The sequence below is a fragment of the Lycorma delicatula genome, chromosome 3 (assembly GCF_047948215.1).
Source record: "Lycorma delicatula isolate Av1 chromosome 3, ASM4794821v1, whole genome shotgun sequence".
Taxonomy (NCBI): Eukaryota; Metazoa; Arthropoda; class Insecta; order Hemiptera; family Fulgoridae; genus Lycorma; species Lycorma delicatula.
In genome coordinates, this window is record NC_134457.1 from 21699864 (window position 1) to 21724372 (window position 24509).

The 24509-nt window shown below is 32.1% G+C and overlaps 1 protein-coding gene across 5 annotated transcripts in view; it reads right to left on the minus strand.

The window, feature by feature from the left end:
- Positions 1–24509, minus strand: part of Moe (moesin) — a 270281-nt gene that overhangs the window by 49661 nt on the left and 196111 nt on the right. For 4 of the 5 annotated variants that reach the window (XM_075359515.1, XM_075359513.1, XM_075359514.1 and 1 more), the window contains one exon: positions 2447–2518. The exons of the other annotated variant lie outside the window; for it this stretch is intronic. In XM_075359515.1, the coding sequence (XP_075215630.1) occupies positions 2447–2518 (72 nt within the window). The remainder of the gene's footprint in view (positions 1–2446; positions 2519–24509) is intronic. 5 annotated transcript variants of the gene reach the window in all.

Sequence of the window (24509 nt, forward strand, 5' to 3'; positions counted from 1 at the left end):
ACCAGCATGTTAATTGATATCAGGAACGAACAAGATCTACTGCCCTACTAGGCATGAGACCTCATCGCCTTTTCTTTCTTATTTCTAAATATACAATTACCTCCACTTCTCCCTGTTACTCAACGTAATTACTCCTGTTTGCAGCCCTTTCTCATAAATTATTGTAAATAAAAAAGTACATGAATTTGGTTATCTTACAAAAAAATTTTATACTACTGCACACACAGTAATTCATGATGCTACAGTGTATACAGATGGCTCTCAGTATGATGATTCTGTTGGTTGTGCTTTGTGGTTGGCAATGGGAACATACATGTTTGGCCTTTCCTGCATCGTCAAGAGCTTTCAACACGGAGCTGTTTGCTACTACTAAGGCCTTAAATATAATTAGCCCAACATTTTGACACGTACTTGTTTGTTCAGATTCCATGAGTGCCTTTTCAAACGATTAGTGACATGTACTTCAGAAACACTGTTATTTGTGATATACAGTCTATATCTGAAATGACTAAATGTAGCATAAATGTGAACTTCTGCTGGATCCCCAGCCTTATTGGCATTTCAGGCAATGAGCTGATAGAGCAATAAAACAGCCTTGTTTCCATCCTTCTTTCATTAATTGTGTTGTTTCAAACGATCTTGTTTGTTTTCTGAAGAGGGTGATTTGTGATGAGTGGCAGAGTGAATGGAATGCTACCATTAACAATAAACTTTGTCCAGTTAAGAATAAGAACACCCTGGAGCTCTTCATGCAGGAATAACCGGTTGAGAGAAAGATATTTGCTATTTGCAAATAGGGTCCACTAAGCTCAATCAAGGATATCTCATGACTCAGACCGATACACCGGTTTATGTTCACTGTGACTGAATGCCAACAAACAGTCCTTGCGGACTTGTCTATTATGAGGCATTGCTTCATTAACAGAAATTGAGATTTAAATTAGAGGCTAACATCTCAAATATTTTAGAGGACAATTTGGCGATGTTACCAAATGTGTTGCTATTTCTTAAGGCTTAATATGAACATGAATAGATGCTCATATTTTATTACCATAATGTTTTTTGTATATTTTTGCCATTTGGCATAATTGGTAATTTGGCAATGGTAATTTTGGTTTTTAAATTAAATTTTTAATGTTGTATTTGATTATGTTTTTATTTTGTCTTTGCATACAGCACAGGCACTTTTTACATCTATGCTATCCTGTATGAGGAATACTTTTCATTATGATATTGTGTTTACTACTTGTTGATTTTAATTTTTTTTATATAAATGTTACTTAATTTTTAAGTTTGGTGTTAAGATTAATTGTTTCCTGTAATAATGTTGTGTCCGGGCGCTGATAACAACATTTTGTTGTATGCCCAGGAAAAGACTATATAGTCCTTTATAACATATATATTCTCATATATCTAATCTCATATATAATCCTTCTGACAATCTATTTTAACCTCTGCTTCTAGAAATCATACTTAAAGAGCAAAAGAAAAAACATTAACTGACATCACCAAGACTTAGATTAACATAAGTTTAATAAAACAAATAATTAAAAAGATCTACCTGCATCAGTAAATATAAGTTTGTTCTGTTTTTATTAACTATTTTTGCATAAATCTAATACAAATTTACTTTGAACATTACTTTTGACTGAGGGAAAAGCAATTCACTGTAAGCAAAAGGAAAAAGTAATTTATGGTTCTTAAAATTTAATTTTACAAGGAGTGAAACAACCAAGTGACAAAAGAACAAAGACTATCATCAAAACAATCTCTCAATAAATCTAGTAATCTTAGACATACAATGTGAAAAAAATAATCAATAAAATCAAGTTTCTAAGGTTTGATCAAGTAATTGAAAAAATAAATAAATAAAGTGAATGAAAAATGAATGCTGGAGGCTGAATATAAATTAGTCACTGCAGATGAGTTTACAAGATAAAAAAAAATCAATTATCAGGAATTAATTAAGACAATCACACAAGAATACATAATCTTCAGCAAAACTTGAGTTCTGTACACTTCATAAATGAAATGAAATTATCCTGAAATGAAAACATTCACAAAAAGTCTAAGTCCTAACTAATATCTACTGGAAAATAATGTATAATAATTTCCAAAAATCAAATAAAAAGGTAAAATTATAGAAATAGTGATCGCTAACAACAAAAATAATAAACATAGAAAATAATTCAAATGCAGTATAAGTAAAATAAATTTCAATACAAATAAATACAAGCAAAAATAAATAAATACCATACCACTGAACATAAATAGCAACTTAAACGATAAAAAAGACAACATAATCGATACCAAAAACACGGTGACAAATAAAAAAGCTAGGAAAAACCAGCATGTATCATTATAATGAACCAAAACATAAACAGAAAAAATGAGAATTAACAAAAACACAACACGAATAATAATATACCCTGATGTTTCCTCTTACCCAATTATCATTGTGATCCTCAGAAGGAGTCTTCTTTAAAGTTTTAACCATCCTCTTGACAACATTATCCGGCTAAATGCAGCGTGCACACACAAAACAATCTCTTATAAACCTTTTACATAAGTATTTGTACACAATTCATAGGTTCCTCGTTTAAAATACAATTCCAAGTTTTAGTATCATTAGCAAGAAAACAAAAAAAATAATCAGAAGTATGCACAAAAAACCAAGCTGAAAACCACTGTGACAAAATAAATTTCTGTAATATTTAAATAGATACAGAAGTAATATGCTTATTTTATGAAAAAAAAAATTGATCAATAAAGAAACATTAATATATAGAATAAATAAATCTAAAGAGAAGTAGTCAGAGAAACAAAAACCAGAATGCGAACCACTAATAACCTTTTAACCTAAAAATTAATAATTACTGATTCGAATATGTGTACCGCTTAAGAAATAGATCCTGGTGTCGATAGATAATGTAAACTGCAAGAAGGAAAAAGTAAAGCAACACGTTTAATAAGAATTAATATAAATGAAGAACTAAAGTTGAAATATTTAAATTTAATTCCCTGTTTGCATCCTGTCAGATGCACAATTCAATAGTTGTGGACAACCTACTGTGAGACACAAGTCTGTTAAAAATGGCACAGCCATTATCAAGAATAACAATACATACATCCCACATAAGCTTTGCTAAGAATTTGAATCAAAGTGGCCTCACTAGGCCTTCACTTATTATTATTATTAATTTTAATACTAAGATTAATATTTAAAAATCAAAGTCAGTTGTTGTCTGTTAGGATAATGAGACTAACATATTAATTTGGCCTGATTCTAATTAAGCCTAAGTAGCACATAGAAAATAAATAGAAATTCCCCCATTTAACATTTCATCAAACAGTTTTAAAAATTTTCTTTCTTTAAAATTTGTTTTAACCAAAATTTACTTATGACAAAAATTGCATGTCGATAAATTTTTTCTACAAAACATTTATGCAAAACACTTCATAAAGATTCAGCTTTTTGTCCTGGTGGTAGCAATATACACAAACTGATATCACCATGAAAGTTAAGGAGACTTGTTATTTAATTCTGATTTTTGATTCGGCCCATAACCGATAGATAAAAGCATAAACAAAGCGATTAAATTTCAAAAAATGTCCAATGAAATCTACAGCTGGGCCAGAAAATATAAATTAAAATATAACAAGGTAACAGTAATACCTGAAAATATGTCTATACAACAAAAAACAAATACAATATTCTGAGTAACAGAATATTGTGGAATGAAATTCATAAGTTTTTTTTTCAGTTTTTATAGCTTTCAACCATAATAGTTTACAGTTACTAATAATTTTTTTTTTAGATAACATGTTCTCCAACTTTAATAAATAATTCATTTATTAAAATTAATTTTCAACAGAAAAATCTCATTGTTAGAAATCTCCTGTTTTGGGGAATAACACATGACCCAGGTAAAAAACTTAAATATAAAGCTAGAATTAATATAAAATAATTAATTAGAGAGGGCCACACAATATTTTAACTAATGAGAAGTATGTATGTATTTTTCAAAAATTATGTTGTGATGGTGCACAAAACAAAAATATAGTAAAAGTCAAAATCCAGTCATAAATAAAATTCAGACATTGTGAAGGAGTGAATATAAATCTATGAAAGAAAGGAGATTACAAGTACTCTCAAAGACTACACTTACTATGTAATTAGCCTCAAATAAGGAACGTTCCTTAATTAGCTTCTAATTTCTGTAATTAAAATTTCTTAAAAAAAATTACTATACATGCACAGTAATATCCATTTAAAATAAATATCCATTTTCAATTTTACATTCAAATTATGTTTTGAGTGGTTGAATACAATGCTTGTAATAGTTTTAAAAAGATTCACTTTCAATAGTTACCAGTTTAGTACTAATTAATGAATTTACCAAATAGGGTAAACCAACTTCAAAAAAGTCAATAATCAGGAACATATTTTAAACTGAGTGTGGAAAATACCAATGAATATTTACTATTAACATAAAAAAAATTCATTACATGCATTTACAGATTTTGTGATAGAAATTCCCTACATCGAATAATTATAAAGGCTACATTATTAATCTATTACATTTATAAAATGTTCTGTGATGATAAAAATTACAGATTCAAATCAAAATAATGTTTAATCTTGAGATAAAATATAATAAATGAGAGCCATTAATAAGTAGCTTGAACTCATAAACCTCAGAATCCATTTCATATGTTTAACATTTAATCAATTCCAACACAGCATAAAGAAAAATGGGCCAACTGAATGATAATTAATGTACAGACTGTTTTTATTTCAATAAAATACAAACAAAACTGCATCAAAAGATACTAAGTGTACACATGCGGCAGATATTAAAAAAATTAAGAAGAACTTCTTTTAAGAAGTTTAAAAGACACTTTAAATTAAAATGATTTTTAGGCAGATTTAATAACTGTCCACTTGCCAACAGTAAAACTAAGATCCCTCTCATCGCTGATGGCAACGTTAACATTATTAAAAGCAAAGAATTTAAAAAATGACAGATAGGATTTTTTCTCTATCAAAAATCATTTAATTTACATTTGTTTAACAAGTACAGCGAGTGGATTTCATTAAAATGCTCAAAAGCAATAGCTTTATCAAATTTTATCCATACTTTCTTCGAGTAAAGTAACAAACAAATACTTTATTTCACCTTCAGCCATATTTCATAAAATGGTTCGGGTACATCACCAAAGTCTGAATCCAGTTTCATCATAGGTTGATGACTAATGAGTGATCGGTTAACTAATCTGCCTAAACAATTATGCCACAGATCTTATCTTCTATTCAACTAAAAATCTCTATTTCAAACTGTCAACCCGCATAATTTTAAACATCCTGTACAGTAGCATCATATTTCAAATACATATTTCCACATTTCCTACTGTCTATATTTTGTAACTATAACACGCTACATTCTACGCGCAATTACAAGAAAAAGCTTTTATCAATACAGCTTTATTTTCATGAAGCTTCACTTTGCTTTTAACACTTTCCTTATCTTACTCAATCCTTTACAATTTTACTATTAAACTAACAGAATTCTATTGTAGGTTCTGCTATATGATGTTATCTTATTTTTACCATTTAATTTCTCACTTTCCAACTGCATTTCATTGTCGTTGTTTTTAATCTAACTTTTTTTTCTTAATTTTTGTCAGGGAAAATGTAGAAAGTACTTAGTATTTTTTGAAATAAATTTTGGTTTCCTTAAAAACACACTAAAATAGACAATATATACAAAAAAAATCTTAATTTTATTTTTTTTTAAATAATCTTTTTGAAAACAAACAATAGAAAATCATTACTACAGGAGATAAAATATATAACAATTTAAATAGAAATGGAATAATATTTCTGACTTGAATATATGGCTTATTTTCTAAGTTGTGTAGCTTAAGAAAATAAACAATATATTACTTCAGTTCGTATAAACAGTTATCAAACCTAAATACTGTTTTTTTAACACTAATAAAAAAAAGGGAAAAAAGTACATGTGCAATAAAAACTCATTAGTAGTTTTTATTGTACATATACTTTTCTTTGAAGAAAAATGAAATGAAAATGGATTTCATAACACTTAGAGTATTTCACAACACTCTAAACAATAAATACCTAAATAATGCAGGTTAATGTTTTTGTAACATACATTATCAAGATGCATAAGAAAAATACTTTGTTTTTTATCACTCACGGAAATGTATAATAGATGCTATTGTTTCCAATGTAAATTACATGTAAATAGTTTATTCATTAATTGCTACAGTTTAAGTAACAGTAATTAGCCATAAGTTGGAAAATGTTTTAACTTATGGCTTTAACAACACAATACATCATTCAAATGAATGAATCCAAATTTATCACTTCCTTGAAATACAAACATATAAGAATCAAAAAAATGTGCATATTATACATTAATTATACACAGTTTTTTTTTTTAATTTCATTTATTAATAATGGGATGAGTATTATTTGAGGTCACTTAAAAACAATGAAACATATTTTTAAGCAATTTCATTATAATTTACGATCGTGTTTAATAAATTAGATGTACCAATCCAAAACTTCCATCAGCTTTTATATGGTGGTTAGCATAAACCGTTAACACATTTCAATGTGTCTACAACTGATAATGTAAAACAGTGTCAACATACAAGGCCTGTTCAGAAAACAACCGAACTTTATTTTTTTAATCTTTATTATAATTTTACAGATTATTGGTTCTTATTTCCTTCAAAGCACTCCTCTCCCCTATTCACACACTTTTCGCAGTAGTTCCCACTTCGCAAAGCAATCCTGGATAACTTCATTTGAAATGGGCTTTAAGGTCTGTGATGAACTTGCTTTAATATCATCAGTAGTCTCAAAACGATGTACTTTCATCACTGATTTTTATTTTGTAAATAAGAAAAAATCGCAAGGAGCCAGGTCTGGTGAGTAGGGAGGCTGAGGGAGGGCAGTAATCTGATTTTTGGCACGAAACTGACGAATTGATACAGCTGAGTAGTGAGAGCACATCATTGTGGTGAAGGAACCATGAGTTGTCTAGCAACAACTCTAGTCTCTTTATGCAGATTTTTTTCACGTCACCGTTGTAAAACAGGAATAGAAACCTTGATAGTATGCACAGTTCACTGTTTCACCTTGAGGCAAGAATTCAAAGAGCACAATTCCATTAAAATCGAAAAAACCAGAAAGGATCACTTTGACATCGGATCGATACTGACATGCTTTCTTGGGGAGTGGAGATTCTTTGCCAATCGACTGTGATGATTAAACTTCATGATCCTTTGTATGAATCTTTCATAATCATTGTCTTGTTGAAGAAGTTGCCGTCAAACGTTCACTTGGTGTTCTATTTGCTGTTCGGTCTTCAAACGAGAAACAAACTTTGCTGCAACTCATTGTCCAATTTTTCATTCAAATGGTCATGACATGATTCAATTGAGATGCTAACCTCTTCTGAAAGCTCTCTGATAGTCAATAGACGATTTGCATGCACCAGATCGTCATCTCCGAAAGCTTGTTTCAAAAGCTGAAACGTTTTTATGAAAGTTTTCCCTGGTTTCATGCTAGATTTTATGTTTTATCATTGCAACTGAAAATCGCTATTAATAAAATCGCTATTAATGTTGCACTAAAATAACAATAACACAAAAACTAAACGAGGTATCAACAATCCAAGAACATGTACACATATGGTTAAAAAGGAGGTTATGCTGAACACAATGCTGCCAACTGCTCATCACTAAATACCTCTGTAATTAAAAATGTTCAGTATTTTTCTGAACAGACCTCGTACAGAAGAAAAAAGAAGACTTTTCAACCAATTGTGTCCATACCATAAAAATAATATGAAAAATGTGTAATGTAATGAAATAATAACTGTTAGGTAGTAGATTTCATAAGAAAGCTACCGATTGTAATGGGTACCATGATTCAACTTTCGGAAAATTTTGACATATTTTCGCGTTTCACATCCCCCAGACCCTAAAAGCACCATCAATTCAAAATTTTATGTATATATAATTCCACTTTCTTGTGGACACTATAACTGCCGCAATTTTCCGCCAATCACTTTCAAATTGATGCATAAAATATAACGATACAAAATCTCGGTCAAGTTCATTAATGGACAAAATCAGACCATGGGGGTGGAAATGGAGGAGGGCTCTTTCGAGAAAAAAAAATATCCCTATAACATTCTTATTAAGTAAAATATCGAATTCGTTTAAAGTTCTTAGTATTCTTTGGATAAGGGTATAAAACTTATCTAAGTAAAGTTTTTTGCTATCACCAACCATCGGCCAAGGGGGTGGATAAAATGAGGTTTCGAAGACTAAAAAAATCATACCTCCCTTAATAGGCAAGTATCGAATTGGTTTAAAGTAGTCGTTAGTCCTGTAAAACTTTTGTCTGAAATAACTTTTGATATGACCAACCCTTATGACAAGGGATGGCCAAAATTTGCTGAAATTGTAAGAAGATTGGGCTTGTTATATGCTAAACATTGAAACTTTTTTTCACACAATCATTGTCATATTGAGTAAATTTGAAGTTTTTCTTAACTTAAAGGTTTCTTTTATCTTTTTTATTTTCTACTTGGAACCAGTGAAATCTAACTCTGCCTTCTGGCGTGCCAGAAGTGACTTTTTTAATTACAATAATCTTTCTATGCATTTCATAAATAAATATAACAGTGGCTTTTTTAAAATAATAATTCTGAACTAAAATAGAGGTCACAGTAACAGGCCAATTTTTTTTACTGATAGAAAAAAAAATTGTAACTGGAAAATATTATTAAAATTATCAAAAACATCCAAATTCAGCTAGGACAATGAAAAAACTACTTATAATAAATAAATATTACATTGAGAGTTTAATTATTAAAATCAAGTTGGTTTTTTATTTTTAATCAACTGGTTGATTGGTTGATTCAATAAATCAATTTTGTTTTTCTTTCAAAATTATAGAAACTGCAAACATATTATTACTTTTTTCCACTGATAAAATAAAATTATCAAATTTCATATTTTCATATTGACAAACTGATAAATACTGTGTTTCGATATAATTCCTGGCAAAAAATAGTAGTTACAATTTTAGCACTAATTTTTTTCTGTAAGGAATTTTTTGTGCTAAATCTATTTTTTAAAACTCGGTCACACTAATTTTATTGATTATTTTTTAAACACTTAAAAGTTTTGACTATATTGAAATACATATATGTCTGATTTTAATTGAATCAGTTGTTTTGAAAGAGATCACAAGCATCATTTTTGTATTACCAACAACTGAAAGAACATTTCTGAATTTCTTTCTATTAATTCTAGCCTATCATTATCATCATCTTATCTTCATTAATTTTAATTTTTTTCTTGACGTATTAATTCATTAGTTCACCAAAAAATATTTGAAGCTTTATTTAATATTTCAGGAAAATGATATCATTAGTCAGTGGTATTATTAGTAATGAACTAGTCAATTTCGTCAACAGCCTTCAACAAATTTTTTCCATCATTTTATTTAGCTTAAAAAAGGTATTTAACTAAATAATATTAATTTTTAAATTATATTTTGAGTTTTTAAAGGAAAATGTTGCCAATTTATTTCCAGCTTTTTTTATTTATCTATTTCACATAGATCAATTTGCTTTGCTACTACATCTTTTTTTTTTCTTCAGCCTTACCTGAAACTCATTCATATTTCAACCTTCTTTACATTTTTTCTGTACAACATTCATAATTTTTTTTTTTTATAATACATGAATTTACAGAAGTACAATACATTAATGCAAAATAACAATCATTAGCAACTATATCAAAAGACCTGGTAAAATCATTATGTTTCTCGTATTCTCATCGGTTAAGACTTAACAAGAAATGTGTTTCCATTAAAATTGTATCTTGCAAGATTTACATAAATGGATATCTATTTTCCAATTATAATCAATCATAAGGCAGGTCAAACAAACGGGATTTAGTGCAACAAAAGAGGCTCTACTTCACTTTTCAGTTTTTGCTCCTATACCAGGTGATTTAAGAGGACCTCACAACTTTAAAAACAATTAAAAATTTATTGCGATAACTAACAAATTCGGTTGAGGTCTCTTTTCACAGAAAAACACAAGTTTGTCACCCAACATTCACTTTGGTTCGATATGGCTTCTATTTTCTATTTGTAATGCGACTTACATCCTACCTGAAGTAGATTTTATTCCAGACTGCAGCCAGCAAATCGGGCGTTACCTATGCAACTGCGGCGTTAATTCTAAGTCTCAACAAGATCGGTAGGGAAAGGTGATCTTTAATAAAACCATAAAAGAAAAAATCTAGCGGGGTCAAATCTGGAGAGCGAGGTTGCCATGCGACTGGACCTTCACGAACGATCCACCGACCTGGGAATCGATTATCACGAAAATTTTGGACTTCTAGGCCGTATTGCTGATAGTAATGGCGTCCATTTTGGTCATCATAGTCTAACTGAGGAATTAGAAAACTTTGAAGCACGTCCAGATAAACGACACCCTTTACATTTCCCTTCTTGAAGAACGGTCCGTACAGTCTTTGTTTTCTTAGGGCACAAAACAATTGACCTTAGGGCTATCGCGAATGCGCTGCAACGTTTCATGAGGGTTTACGCTTACCCCACAATCAGCAGTTATGGATGTTCACCTTGCCACTGTGTGAGTTCTTCGGACTACGTGAATTGTTCAACACCAGCTTCAGGGAGAGGCGGATGTCCTGGTGATTTATACCATACCAACAAAGGTATTTACCAAGAGTAAATTGCACGCCTACTAGGAGGCTTCATACCGTACTCTGTACGAAAATTACGTTGAACTGCAGTTGCTGACTACAAACTGTGAAACCAAAACACACAGCGAGCACGTTATGCACCAGTAAATGACATTTTTAATAACACTGGTGACAGCGCTGGTGGTCGAATTCGGTACTAATGAACTACGCGGGCCTAAACTTGATGTGTTTTACTATGAAATGGGACCTCAACCGAATCTAAAATTTATATAAATATTGTTATACGCTTTTAAACTTACGAAGTCCTTTTTGAATCACCCGATATTTTAATAATGAAATTTCTCGGATCAGCGGAAAAGTGATTCGGCAAAATAACATTCACCCTGAATCTTTAATTCGTTATTAGCTTCTCTCATAAGTAAAGATAAGACACGAAAAGACGGTACATCTAAACAGTTACGCCTAAGATATGAGCTAATAGCTAAATAGATTTTCTAAGATTAAAACATAACGTACCCGAGAAAGAAAACAAGGATTAAACGTACTCGTACAACGAATTAATCGATTACACTTTAAAGATGAAGTTGTTTATCCAAAACCGTCTACGAACTCGGCACGTGCATTGTTAATGTACAATGACAAACATCCTAAATAAAAAAAAAGCATGAATGAATGAATGAATGGATGGCGAGCAACATTATACAGTTGTGTGTATCGCATTACCGCATTAAGCCGCGAGGGACGCTGTCACTAATCAAGGCCGAACAAAAGAACCGACTGAATGGACGAGAAGCGTTCGTTGGCCGGCCGTGCATCCTGCGCGCTAATACTTCGCATAATGATCGATATCGTTAAAATATGGAGTAATTTCATTAAAACATTTGAAAGTAAGCAAAATTATTTCATTTACAAAAAAAAATTATCCCGTAATAATTCGATCAAAATTATCCTCGGAATGGTATTACAAAACTAACAACTTTTACGTAGATCTCTTTTTTTCTCGAGCAAGCAAAAATTAATACTTTAAAAGATTCTGTTCTCCATTGCTAGTATTTTTAAGAAGTTCACAAAAAATTTAACATTTCCTCGAATCACATTTTCTTTAAAACAAGACAAAATAAACATTAAAAACCTTTTAACAACTACCGACAATGTTTGAAAAGATGGGAGCCAACAATATTTCATAATCGTGGAAAGAGGTCGAGATAATTTACAAGCGTAAATTTGTAGGTTATATCCAACAAAATAAATTTCATGCGGAAAAAGAATGTTGACACTGTACTTAGAACTTATCCCCTTACACCACCGAAGAGTAAGAGCGATGAGAAGAGACGGATTATTAATGCAGACACAACAGCGGACGCGCGCTTCTGTATTCTGTAGAACTGCAGACCCCATTTCACTAATAACGTAGTTCTTAAGCGTACAAATTTCCGAGATACAGATGACGTAAAGCGTTTAAGAACCGAGGGGGAAATGTTTTATAGATGCAAAAATAATAAAACTTTATACTCATTTTAACTTGTTCACTTAAAAATAACTATAAATAACGTATAAATTCTAGACCAGCAGAATTAAATTACTCGACAACAAATCACGCACAGAACCATAATCAAACATCATCCATTCGGCTATGTCGATGGTTTTATTCAACAAAACAAAACGGATGAAATACACGAACGTTTTTATTTTTTATTTTTTAGTTAAAACTAAATAAAACGCCGTCACAAAAATGTTACTCTATTAATCGAAATGAAGAGCTATAATATATACTTAAACCCTTTGTTAAAAATGAATGTACATACACTATTATTAAGAAAGGTACATTTAATATCCACAAACCATACCTACCAGGTACCTAGAAATGACCTTGATGCGGCCCGGTTATCCAACGACGTCATTCTAATAAAAATTTAAATGCTACACTTCAATTTTTTTTTAGTTAAAATTTTGTAAGTAGATATGACATACGTAGTAATACACGTAAATGTTACATTTAATGTATGAAGTTTCATGCAACTAATACTGTAGTCATTAATATTCGGCCAGAGTTTACCGTCCGACTCGCATATGCATATATCAAATAGCAAATAACAAAAGAATAAATTCGATAGGCTGCTTTGTTCCCGCTAAACCACTTCTCCCAGCTCTCGGCATCCCATTGAAGCTGGGTTTTACCTTCATCTTTAAGGCGCTTTCATATTTACCCGTCGCTTGTGATTTAATTTAATACAACGGTTTATTATATCGTGTCCCATTTAAAAATACGTATAACGTAGATGACAAAAAAATATATACATTCAGACCAGAAGCTGTAAAATCGGATACCGATAAAATATTATAAACTAGTATGTAAATGTCAAAAACTAGGGACGTAGAACGACCAAAAATTCTTTTTACTCCAGCAATTATACACAGCTACTGCAGTCGCCATTTATCGCATTCCAATCTCCATTTGTCTTAATGAAAAACCCTTTCTTCATTTATTATCTCCTCCGTATTGCTTCATCCGGTCCACGTTGCTAACTACTTCTTGGTCTTCCCCGCAAAACGAGATGGAACCCCAAATCTTTTGTGGAGTCACTGCCATGCGTTCTGCGCAACCGCTCAAAACAACGAGAGTATTCCTATCTCTTATATAATCCTTCGATTATTCACACGATCCATCAGAATCCTCCGACATCTCCAAAACATATCTGTCGCTGCAATTCTTCTTTTAAAGTTTTTGTTCGATGTCCAAACCTCCGCATCGTACGTAACTGCTGTGTAAATGAAGCAAACAACCGTTTTACCCCCGTTTTCTAACTATCCTGTAGAATTCCAGATAACAGAATGAGTAGCCGAGTAATAGATTTTCGTTCTTGACTTTATTTAAAATATGAATCTCATCTCGTATCGTCTGATATTAACGTGACCACCACATCCTTAGATTCATTTACACACTGCATCTTTCCCTTCCCGGTTGCAGGTGTCGCCCTTGTCCTCCCACCGACCGCTAAATACTTCCGTCTTATCCATCTTTATTTCTAAACCCCACCTTTCGTATTCCTTTTCAACTTTTTGAAAATGTAGGTTACATCATCCTCTACGTCCGTTAAATTACTTTAGTCGGCAAATAACAAACTAAACGCCTTTCCATCATCCAACACTAAACTCGTCGGCTTGTACAGGATGATCGTGAAGACGCGCAACCCAATGTTTTTGCTTTGCAGGAATGGCAGTTAAATTGTAAGATATTTTAATTAGGATAATTTTTGTGTGACAGAATAGTGTATTTTAGCAGTGCTAGATCACGCCTCCGGGCAACAGTGGGCGTGTCACCAACCGGTTTGTTTATCCCAAACAGCAATGACTTTTACGCAAGAAGTCTTTTTTGTTGTTGAGTTACTGCGAATCGAAATCTTACGCGAAGAGTCAAGAAGATTTTTTAAATGATTTTCCCGATGCTATTGTCCCAAATAAATACACTATATGTCGTTTAATTAATCGTTTTCGGGATACAGGTAGCGTCATGACCGTAAGCGTACCGGCCGTCCAATCGTTTTAACCGACGAGTCTGCAGACGGTAAATGAAACACTTCTTCGTTCTCCAAAAAGGTCTCTTTAAAAACTTTCTAATCGGATCGGGCTATCTTACGAAAGTGTTCATAAGGCTACCAAAGTTCTAAAGTTACATCCGTACCCGATTAACGTAAATCATCGGCTCCAAGAATCAGATAAGAAGAAACGAATGCAGTATCGTCGGCGGTTTAGAAGTTTCATTCGAAATGACATATCTGTTTTACACAAGATTTTTTTCATCTTGGCGGAAACGTTAACGGTCAAAATGACAGAACACGGTCTTCAGGAAACCCACATGTGTTCCGTGAAGAGCCATTACATTCGAAAAAAAAATTGGGGTGTGGTGTATCTCGTAGAAGAATTGTCGGGGTTATCTTTTTTTCGGAGACCATCACAGCCGAACGGTATCGAAAAATAATCGTGGAGTTTATATATTTGATTAGCTGATGAACGTGATTGCCGACTAGAAGGAGCAACTGCACACAAAAGGCGAACAGTAGTACGCAATTTCTTCGATGACCGGATAATTTCTCGTGGTCTACGGGCTCCTCGTTCACCGGACCTGAGTCCTTCCGATTTTTATTTGTGGGTCTTTTTGAAAGATAATGTGTACTAAAACGCCGGCATACACTTGATGAACTTAAACAAAATACTGAGGACTGTATATCAAACATCACTGCTGCTACACTGAAAAAGGTGGCATACTGTGTAAGAAAATGCTTTGATGCACGCATTGAAAATCACGGTGGACATTTCCAGTAGTTATTATAAACTTGTAAGTAATACTTTTGTAAATGTTAATATTATTTTGTAAATTAATAAAAAGGCTTTCTAAAAAACAATCGGTCGTCATTTGGGTCGCGCGAATTTACGATCACCCGTTACTTCTGTCTCCAATCATTTAAAACTATTTACATAAATCTTAAAAGGAGTCGGGGACAAGCAACATGTCTATCTCAGACTTTTATTTACTCTTAAACATTCTGAAAATTTTCGATCTGCTTTTAATGGTGTTTTCTGATTTTATACAAGCTTTTAATTTCCCCCCTCTCTGTCTATTTGTGCGCACGCGTGCACATGAGAGAGAGAGAGAGAGAGAGACGTCAATACCCGATTCCTGAAAGAAACGTACGAATGAAATGCAAGATGTTATCAATCCGTCTCTGGGGCCGCATTATAATTTTCGTAATCCCCATCCCGTGCAAGAAGTAAAAAAAAGCATTATATTTCAAAATAGTCGAAAGTTTCCTTACAGGAGTTATTTTACTTAAGTCGTTTTTGTTATACGGAACAAAACATCTTATTCGTCTATCCAACTTAATAACGGAGATTTTTCTTTTACAAAAACAGTTTTACTTTGTTTTTTACAACTATATTAGAATTACTTCTCCATCTCTTCTTTACTTACTCGTAAAACAATAGATTAATTTCGTAAAGTAGCACTTATTATTAGATATCCGATAGGGCAGATTGATAGTACACGAAGACAGTGTTGTCAAGCCGATCAGATAAAGTTAATGACACAGAACTGCCCAGCCCAGTAATATATGAATTTCTATAGACGGAAAAATAGAAAAACAGAACCGAGTAAATAACAATTACGCGCATACGGTCGATAATAAAAACCTTTGTGTTTCAAACCGATTTATTCTCTACACCGGCAAAACCCGATCGTATTCAAAATTTTTATAAACATGGCGCTGAAAATTTTATATATTTTTTTATCTATTTCTCCTGTATACAATAAAAATTATGAAAACTTTAAAAAAACTACATTTTAATGGCAGAATCATTTAAGATTTCTTTTTCCTTTTTATGTAATGTAATAAATGAAAAGAAGATAAAAATAACGTGGATCCGCAGTTAAGAAAACGTAGTTTTTATGTCCTTGACGGAGGCACGAAGGTTATTTTACTTTAACGTACAAATTTCATCTTCCAATTATAATAGCAAATATTTAGTTTTTATTTCCTCAAGCGTATCATAGTTTTATAAATAAAATCCGATAAAGCAATCTCTTTTATTTTTTGCACGGGAAATATCAACCGATGTATATAATAGTTTACAAACCAGTTTATCATTAAATTTGTTATCTATACGTAAGAGACATTTATAATCAAATTAACGTTGGAAATTTTATCTTTCTTAAGTAATCTAAATCACAACCGAATTAATATTATTTAATTATTTACATATTCAAAATTTTTGTAGTTTTTTGTTTAAAAAACCTTAAATAACATCAAAATCAAACTGTTTTTAGCCATTTAATAGCAAATAAAATTAAATAAAAGAGAAGGAAAATAATAGTAATAAAGATAGTTAAAACTTAAGAATATTATAAACAGGAAAAAAGACAACTGAACATGAGTCAGCAGTCTGCGACCAGGATGCGATATCATCCTCAAGGTTAAATAGCTTCTTCCTGCAGGTCTACACACTCACTAGAACGTCATAAGAGTGCCTTCTCATTTTTCCCAACATCCTGTTTGATTATAAAACCGGTACTGATCATTAATAAAAAAAACACATTTAATACTACACTACCTTCTGTTTCTAACACCATATAAAAAACACAGTTAATCATCACAAAACTTATGTTTATATTATCAGAAAATAAATCAAGAATACCGATTTACCGATTATCTCATTTTTTTGGCATAATATAATTTACTGAACAACGGTCTCCACTCGGACCAAAAAAAAAAATAATTAATCTTCTTCAGCATAAAAAAAGCCGTTTAAGTGCATCGTAAAAAAAAAATCTTCGGATAAACCGATAATCAATAATACAATCGATTAAGCAAGTACGCCGATCGCCACGGTTTTGGGGAATAAATAAAAAATCACCATTAATATGGTATGTAAGAGGATATAATTAAATGCCAACCAAATTTACTGCGTTGTTGAGCACATTTATTAGGGGTTTACTGTTACTGTAGCGCAAACTAATAAATCAGATCGCTAGATGAAAATTGAAGATCCGTAATTATAATATAGTCCAGCTCAATCATTTAAATCTTAATAAATTACAACTATTTCACGTGCATCACCAATTCTAAGGAAAACCGTCGCTCGTTTCGGTAAATAATAAATCTTCCGCCTGCTGAGAAATAGAAAAGTATACTTACTCTATTATTAGTTTACATACAGCTTTGGATTTAACTTTTAAGTTTTATACTTTCTAATCGGATGCGAAATAGCTTCAAATGCAAATTAGCTTCATTTGACGGCCACTTTGTATTTTAGATCGCATAAACTACTGACTTAATCGGGATTACGTTCTGCTTAAATCGTTATACATTTTCGAGATCCGAACCGGAAATCAAACTGACAATTCTTAAATATGTAGGCTTTTTGTAGGTAGACAAGAAACGTAACGGTCCTACATAAAATTACAATCAATGAAAAGGAACGTTTTTTTTTTTTAATTTCACTGTGAGTCAGCTAAGAAACCGAATTGTTAATTATAATTTTATGGAACGTTATGAAAACAATTTTCAGCTCATACGTAAATATATGTTAAAAGAGACTGTTTTATTAATATACTAAAAGTTTTACTAGCAGAAAAACATTTTTTAAATAAAATAATCTTGAAATAAAAAAACATAAAAAATTAAAATTAATAAAAACTGCTTTTATTAAAACTTTTTCTTTCATTCATAAAAATAAGAAACAAAAAAAGTCAAAGTTGGAATAACTAAATGAATATTATTTTTTTTAATTTAAATTTTCCAACCGAAATACTTTCTCTAGTATAAAGAAAAATATCAGCAAATACATCATTACGCTACAACAATCCAGTCCTGCGTATTGAACCCACCGGGTTGGTCTAGTGGTGAACGCGTCTTCCCAAATCAGCTGATTTGGAAGCCGAGAGTTCCAGCGTTCAAGTCCTAGTAAAGCCAGTTATTTTTACACGGATTTGAATACTAGATCGTGGATACCGGTGTTCTTTGGTGGTGGTTGGGTTTCAATTAGCCACACATCTCAGGAACGGTCGAACTGAGAATGTACAAGACTACACTTCATTTACACTCATACATATCATCCTCATTCATCCTCTGAAGAATTATCTAAACGGTAGTTACCGGAGGTTAAACAGGAAAAAGAGAGAGAGTCCTGCGTATTGATGACAATAAATGAAAAAAAATGTATATCTTCAAATCGTCGGTAAAAAAACGTAATTCTTCGTTTAAAAAAAAATCATTTAAATCATACAGGATAAACATACATTAAGAGAGACGTTTCAAAAAAAAAAATTATGTGGGCAACATATGACTTACACGCCTATTAAATTACATATATACACTTTTTTAAAATGCGAACTTTTGGTCCAGTCGATCACAATCAAAAGGGGAGGTGCAGAACTAGATGTTACAACAGTCCTAAATCCAAAATTTCAACATCCTACGGCTAATCATTTTTGAGGTATGCAAGATACGTACAGACGTCACGCCGAAATTAGTCAAATTCGATTCAGGGATGGTCAAAATGGATGTTTCCGTTGAAATCTGAAAATCGACATTTTTTCGCGATCACAGTACTTTCTTCACTCGTACAAGTAAAAATAAACATATGAAGAAAAAAATTAAAAATCGGTTCACTTAATGAAGGCTTCCTATTTTCTGAATCGGAATAAAACTGTATAAAAAACTAAATGTGATTTAAGAATTATCAAACTAGTATAACTTTACGTTAATAATTATTTTACTTTTTATCGCACATTTTAAAAATACTTCGAAACGTGCGCAATAATACAACGATTTTGCATAATTTCAAAAACAAGGCTGTGGGGTTTTCGAAAAATAATTCAGAAAACAATTAAATTTACGAAATTTTATTCAAGCTTTCCTAAGTATGCACCGAGTTACTTAAATGAATATATTAATTCAAGTTGACATACACTAATAAAAAGAATACCTATTTTAAAAAATCTGACAACAAAGTTGTAATACTTTCCTAGCACTGGTTATTTATTCTTATATAGTGGAAAAATAATCATACGTAAAAAAAAGATACTTAAGACTTCTTTCTTGGGGCGGGGGTAATTTATGATGAAGTTTTACAGTAAAATTATCGTTTTGTTTAAAGAAATAAACATAATTTTATAAATAAAAATTTTTTTTCCTGCACCTCCAGCTCCAAAATCACCTTACAAGAAACTTTTTGATTTTTCTTCGTTTATTATATTAAACGGAAGAAACTAAATTTCCACTTAAAAATGTTCAACCTATAAAAAGTTACCTAAGATTTCTTATTTTAGGGTGGGGGTGAATTACGATAAAATTGTATTGTAATATTACTAAAAGTTTATTATTTAAAATTTTAAATTCTCTTAAAAAATTAAATAGAACCAAAATTGAGGTTACCAAATTTTTGAGAAAACTGACCCCCAAAACTCCACCGCCAACGTCTGGGTGATATTGACCCCAAACATTTTACCAAAAAGTTACTTTATATACACGAGTCTTTGCACAAAATTTCATCAAAATCAGTTTATCCAGTCAAAAGTTATATTAAGTTTCAAACACTACTACGAACATTACCCCGCAATATTTTATTTTGTTTTTTAGTATCCCGGGTCATAAAACATCGAAAAATGGAAAAAAAAAAACATATTCCACTTTTGGACTGCTTATCATACTTTTCTTCTGCCAGCATAGATCTACAGCTTCGATGCCAGGATGTAGAAATAAACATTATCATCAGTAAATGTTAAATCTTAATTTTAAACCGACAGGAAAAGAAAAAAAAACACGTCCAAATACGGTAATATCTTGGTATTCGTGACGAAATAATATCGACGGCAAATGAATGCTGCACTATCTTTATACCAGATTCATTATTAGAATTAGGCAGGTTTAAGAACGTAATAACGACGCGTTAATGACGTATCTTATATTATTGTAAGTATCACGCACGCGCATTCAAAACAGTCGTATGTTTACAATAAGGACATAGTTATTGTTGAGCCACATGCAAGTTACTGTGCAATTGATTACCGTATTTCTAACTGCAGTACAGTACGCTAAGAATTTACAATTTCGTAATAGAAATAACAAATATCCCCCCCAACATACTTTGAAAACATCGATAAATAAACGGATCCAATCAAGAACCGAACAATACCCGGTCATAAAGCCTAACTGTAAAACGTTGCAGCAGTTCATACATTCTTATTATTTTAGAGGAATACTTATGAATAGGTTTTTATAATTACATATTTTTCATAAAAAGAAAAAAAGAATTCTAAGACATTTAATAAATTTTACCGCCACGTTTTTCCAAACGATAGTAAAATCCAGCAGATACGTAACAATACCGTATAACTTAATTTAATAATTCCGTTACCTCTTCACCTAACAGTAGATTTTTTCTAATCGATCGATAATTTTTAGGTTTTTCTAGATATTTTTACTTTACTAATTCTGTAACCGAATAAAGGCGATAACATGAAACTAAAGATTATTTTTCATTTTTGAAAAAATAAGATAACCGATCGTGAATACTACTGCAGTCGTCACATACAGCGTAACACAAGGAAACGGGAAATTTTGAAGTAACTCTCTCAAAAGTGAAAAAAAATTAATTTACAAGCTTTATTGTCGAAAACAAAAAGCAAATTACATTCCGTTAAAGGACCCGACACAAAATATTTCAATTTCTAAAAACAATCTCCGTAGTAACACGATGGCCATTCGAACGTACGCATTCCTGGAAGCGAATGCTGAGATTTTGCACGGCATTTTGAAACGCTCCCGTGGGAATCGCAGCGATTTCTTCTAGAATCATACTTTTCAACTCACCGACTGTCGTCGGGCGAGTGATATATATACTTTACTTTTGAGGCGGCCCCACCGAAAAAAATTTACATACCGACAAATTTGGTGACCTTAGGGATTAAACCGTGAAATTACACGGTTACTGAAGAGCTGTCAAACGGCTGCCATTGACGCTCTGGCAGTATGGAACATCGCTCAATCTTGCTGAAACCAAGAATTATTAGTAAATTAAAAAATTTCCCGTTTCCTTGTGTTACGCTGTATGTGACGACTGCAGTAGTATTCACGGTCGGTTATCTTATTGTTTAAAAAACGAAAAACTAATCTTTATTGTTTCATCTTATCGCCTTTATTCGATTACAGAATTAGTAAATTAAAAATATCTAAAAAAAGCCCAAAAATTATCGATCGATTAGAAAAAGTCTAATTTAGAAGTCGTTCTACTACAAAAGTTTCGAGCATATCAATATATCGTTCAGAGGTTACTGTCGTTGCATTCCCTCTCTCATCCTCAAAGAAGTACGACCCATCGACTTTGCGTTGATACGCCACACACCAAACTGTAACCTTTTGGCTGTGTAATGGTCGTTCGTTCAATTGACGAGGGTTTTCATCCGATATCTGCAATTCTGCTTTCTTACATTCCGCTAATATGGAAATTAGCTTCATCCGACAAGAAAATGTTGTCAACAAAATCGGGGTTGTCGTTAATCTTTTCAATAATTTTATCAAAGAATTATTGTCGCACTACGTAGTCTGATAGTTTCGGTTCCTGTACAACTTGAATTTTACAAGGGTGAAACTTCAAATCGCTGTGGAGTATTCGGCGGAGTATTGTACTGCGTGTTTACTTGCCGATCGTCGTGGGCTCCTTCCGGCCCAAAATGCTTCAATGATTTACTGAGTTTTGTCGAGTTCGTCGACTACTAGGTGGTTTCTTTTGTAAAGCTGAACTCGTCTCTTCGAAATTCTGAACCGTGTTTTGATAGCGTGGCAAGATGAACGCAACCGTGATGACCTAAATTGTAACGGGTCGGAATTCCCGTCGAATAGCAGTCACACTGTCACCGTTCTTGTAAAATGCCTTCACGGGAAACGTAAGTGCTATACAGACCCGTTGATCCACGATTACTAAACGGCAAATAGTTACGCGCAGAAGGATGCCGCTCCCACCTTTCTACCAGCTCAAGGTTGCCACTACTACTTTCAAAATTTCCCGTTTCCCTGTGCCGCTCTATAGATATGAAATTACAACGAGAAACTCATTTACACAGGGTAAAACTTCTATTATTTTGGAAATATAGGGGGGGAAATATAAAATGAAAACTAGTTTTTGTCGTGATATGAATGTACGGTCGTTTTCCCAGATTCATAAGTAACGGACAAAATTAAAATCTACAAGTATTTTTATTTATTTATTTTCCCTATATCGGTAGCATTTAATCAAACTTTCTGCTAGTCTTAATCGTACAATATTGTCAGTTCAGAAGGTACATTTGTAACGTGGAACGCGAAATCGACTGTCGGCGTACGATAAATCGTTAAACGTATATATGACAAAACTACACCTCATAAAATAACTACGAGATACATTTAAAGAAAAAAATAACAAAATAAGAAAAAATCACTTAAACGGCCGAAGTTATCGTATTTTTTTACAGAAAAAGTAACAGAAAATAATTTCCGCATAAAAATTCAACTGAAAAAAATAGCTCCAAATTTCAGTTCAAGAGATTCGCTTACAAACAGATCATAGAGAAGGACGTTCTAAATAAATTAAGTATTACACCGATGAACTTCTTTTCTTGTGAACAAGTGTAGTCGAGTAGAACGCCTGTAAATTCCATAACCAGCTGTATTCAGAATGCTATCGGATTTAAATCGATAGTAATTAACGATTTGATATCCGTTGAGCGTCACAACGAGATACATACTCTGAAAAATAAAATTAAACTTTTTTTTTTTTCATTTTCTGACGTAAAAAATAGTCCTTCTTTTACGATTATAAAGAACAATTCGTCACCATTCAACATATTTTGTTCCATCGTTTCACTGTAAGGCGGTTTCACTACGGTAAACTCAGTTTACGAAAGAAACAATAGGACTACGTATTACTGTCGATGTCAATAATGTGAAAAACATTTAGCAGGTACAAGGGAAACGTCGGTTGCAAAGTTCGCAAGCATATCTGCACGAGGAGGTGAGGTAAAATTATGATGTAATCGTAAATAGAAAAAAGAAAATCGGCGACAGGGTTAGTTGACAACTATTAATGGAGGAAAATATACCTTTATAACGTTGTCAAGATAAAAATAGACGGTAAAAGCTCATAAAAATAGAAATAAACAACTAAAGTAATTAGCTCAATTGTACTAATTGAGTAATAAAACGCAACCGCTGCGAAATAAACAAATTAAAACCGACCATATGAAAATGAGTCACAAGGATGACTAAATTCTTATATACAGCGGTATATAGATATAAAAAGAAACAACCGAAATAAACCTACACTATAAAAATACAATTATTCAGAAATATTCATCATCATTTTTTTCGTCAACATTACGATGTTAATAAGTGTCGTAGTTTCTAATAATTAATGCAAAAAATAAATACGTGGCTAGCATTAATATACATTCGAAATTACGCGAAAAGCCCTGTAACCACACAGACTCGCACACAATTGTGTATATTACCGCAATCTTTCAACAATGTTTCATAAACGAAAAAACTACCCGCACAAACTTGAACGATTGTCAGAAATAACCTGAACGTAATTTGTCGTCATACCGCAGGCACCTCGCGCGACAACAAACACGCAAATTAAACTTCTTTTGTCGTTTATTTTTGTCAATGAAGTTTACGTACTAAATATACTGTTTTTGGCGTCACACAAACGTCTTTGAAAATTAGTCCAGCCGATTCAATATCATACTCTTTTAACAAAATTTGAGATCTGATTACAGATTTCCACTTTATTCACAAATCTAAAGCTCCCGTGACGAGTAAAAAACCGTTAAAGCGACATGATCAGTTAAAAATACTTTTTTAAGCGTGCGATAGTTATTTAACAAAAAATCTAAACGCATATTTTAACGAGATGTATCGGATAAGGGAAAAAACCCCAAGCCATTGCCAGGAACCGAACCGGAGATAGACGTGGCGATCCGTGCGACACCCTACACCGTCTGGCCGGTTAGATGATATATATGTCGACATACGTATTTTTATACAGTTAATTGAATTACCGAAATAAAACGATCGTACTTTCATCACAGGGATGTATATGAATTATTAAAAAAATTCGCAACGTGCTGTTATCTGCAATGATCATGTTTACACCACGATAAAAAAGCTAAGCGCAAATGAGATTTTAAGCAT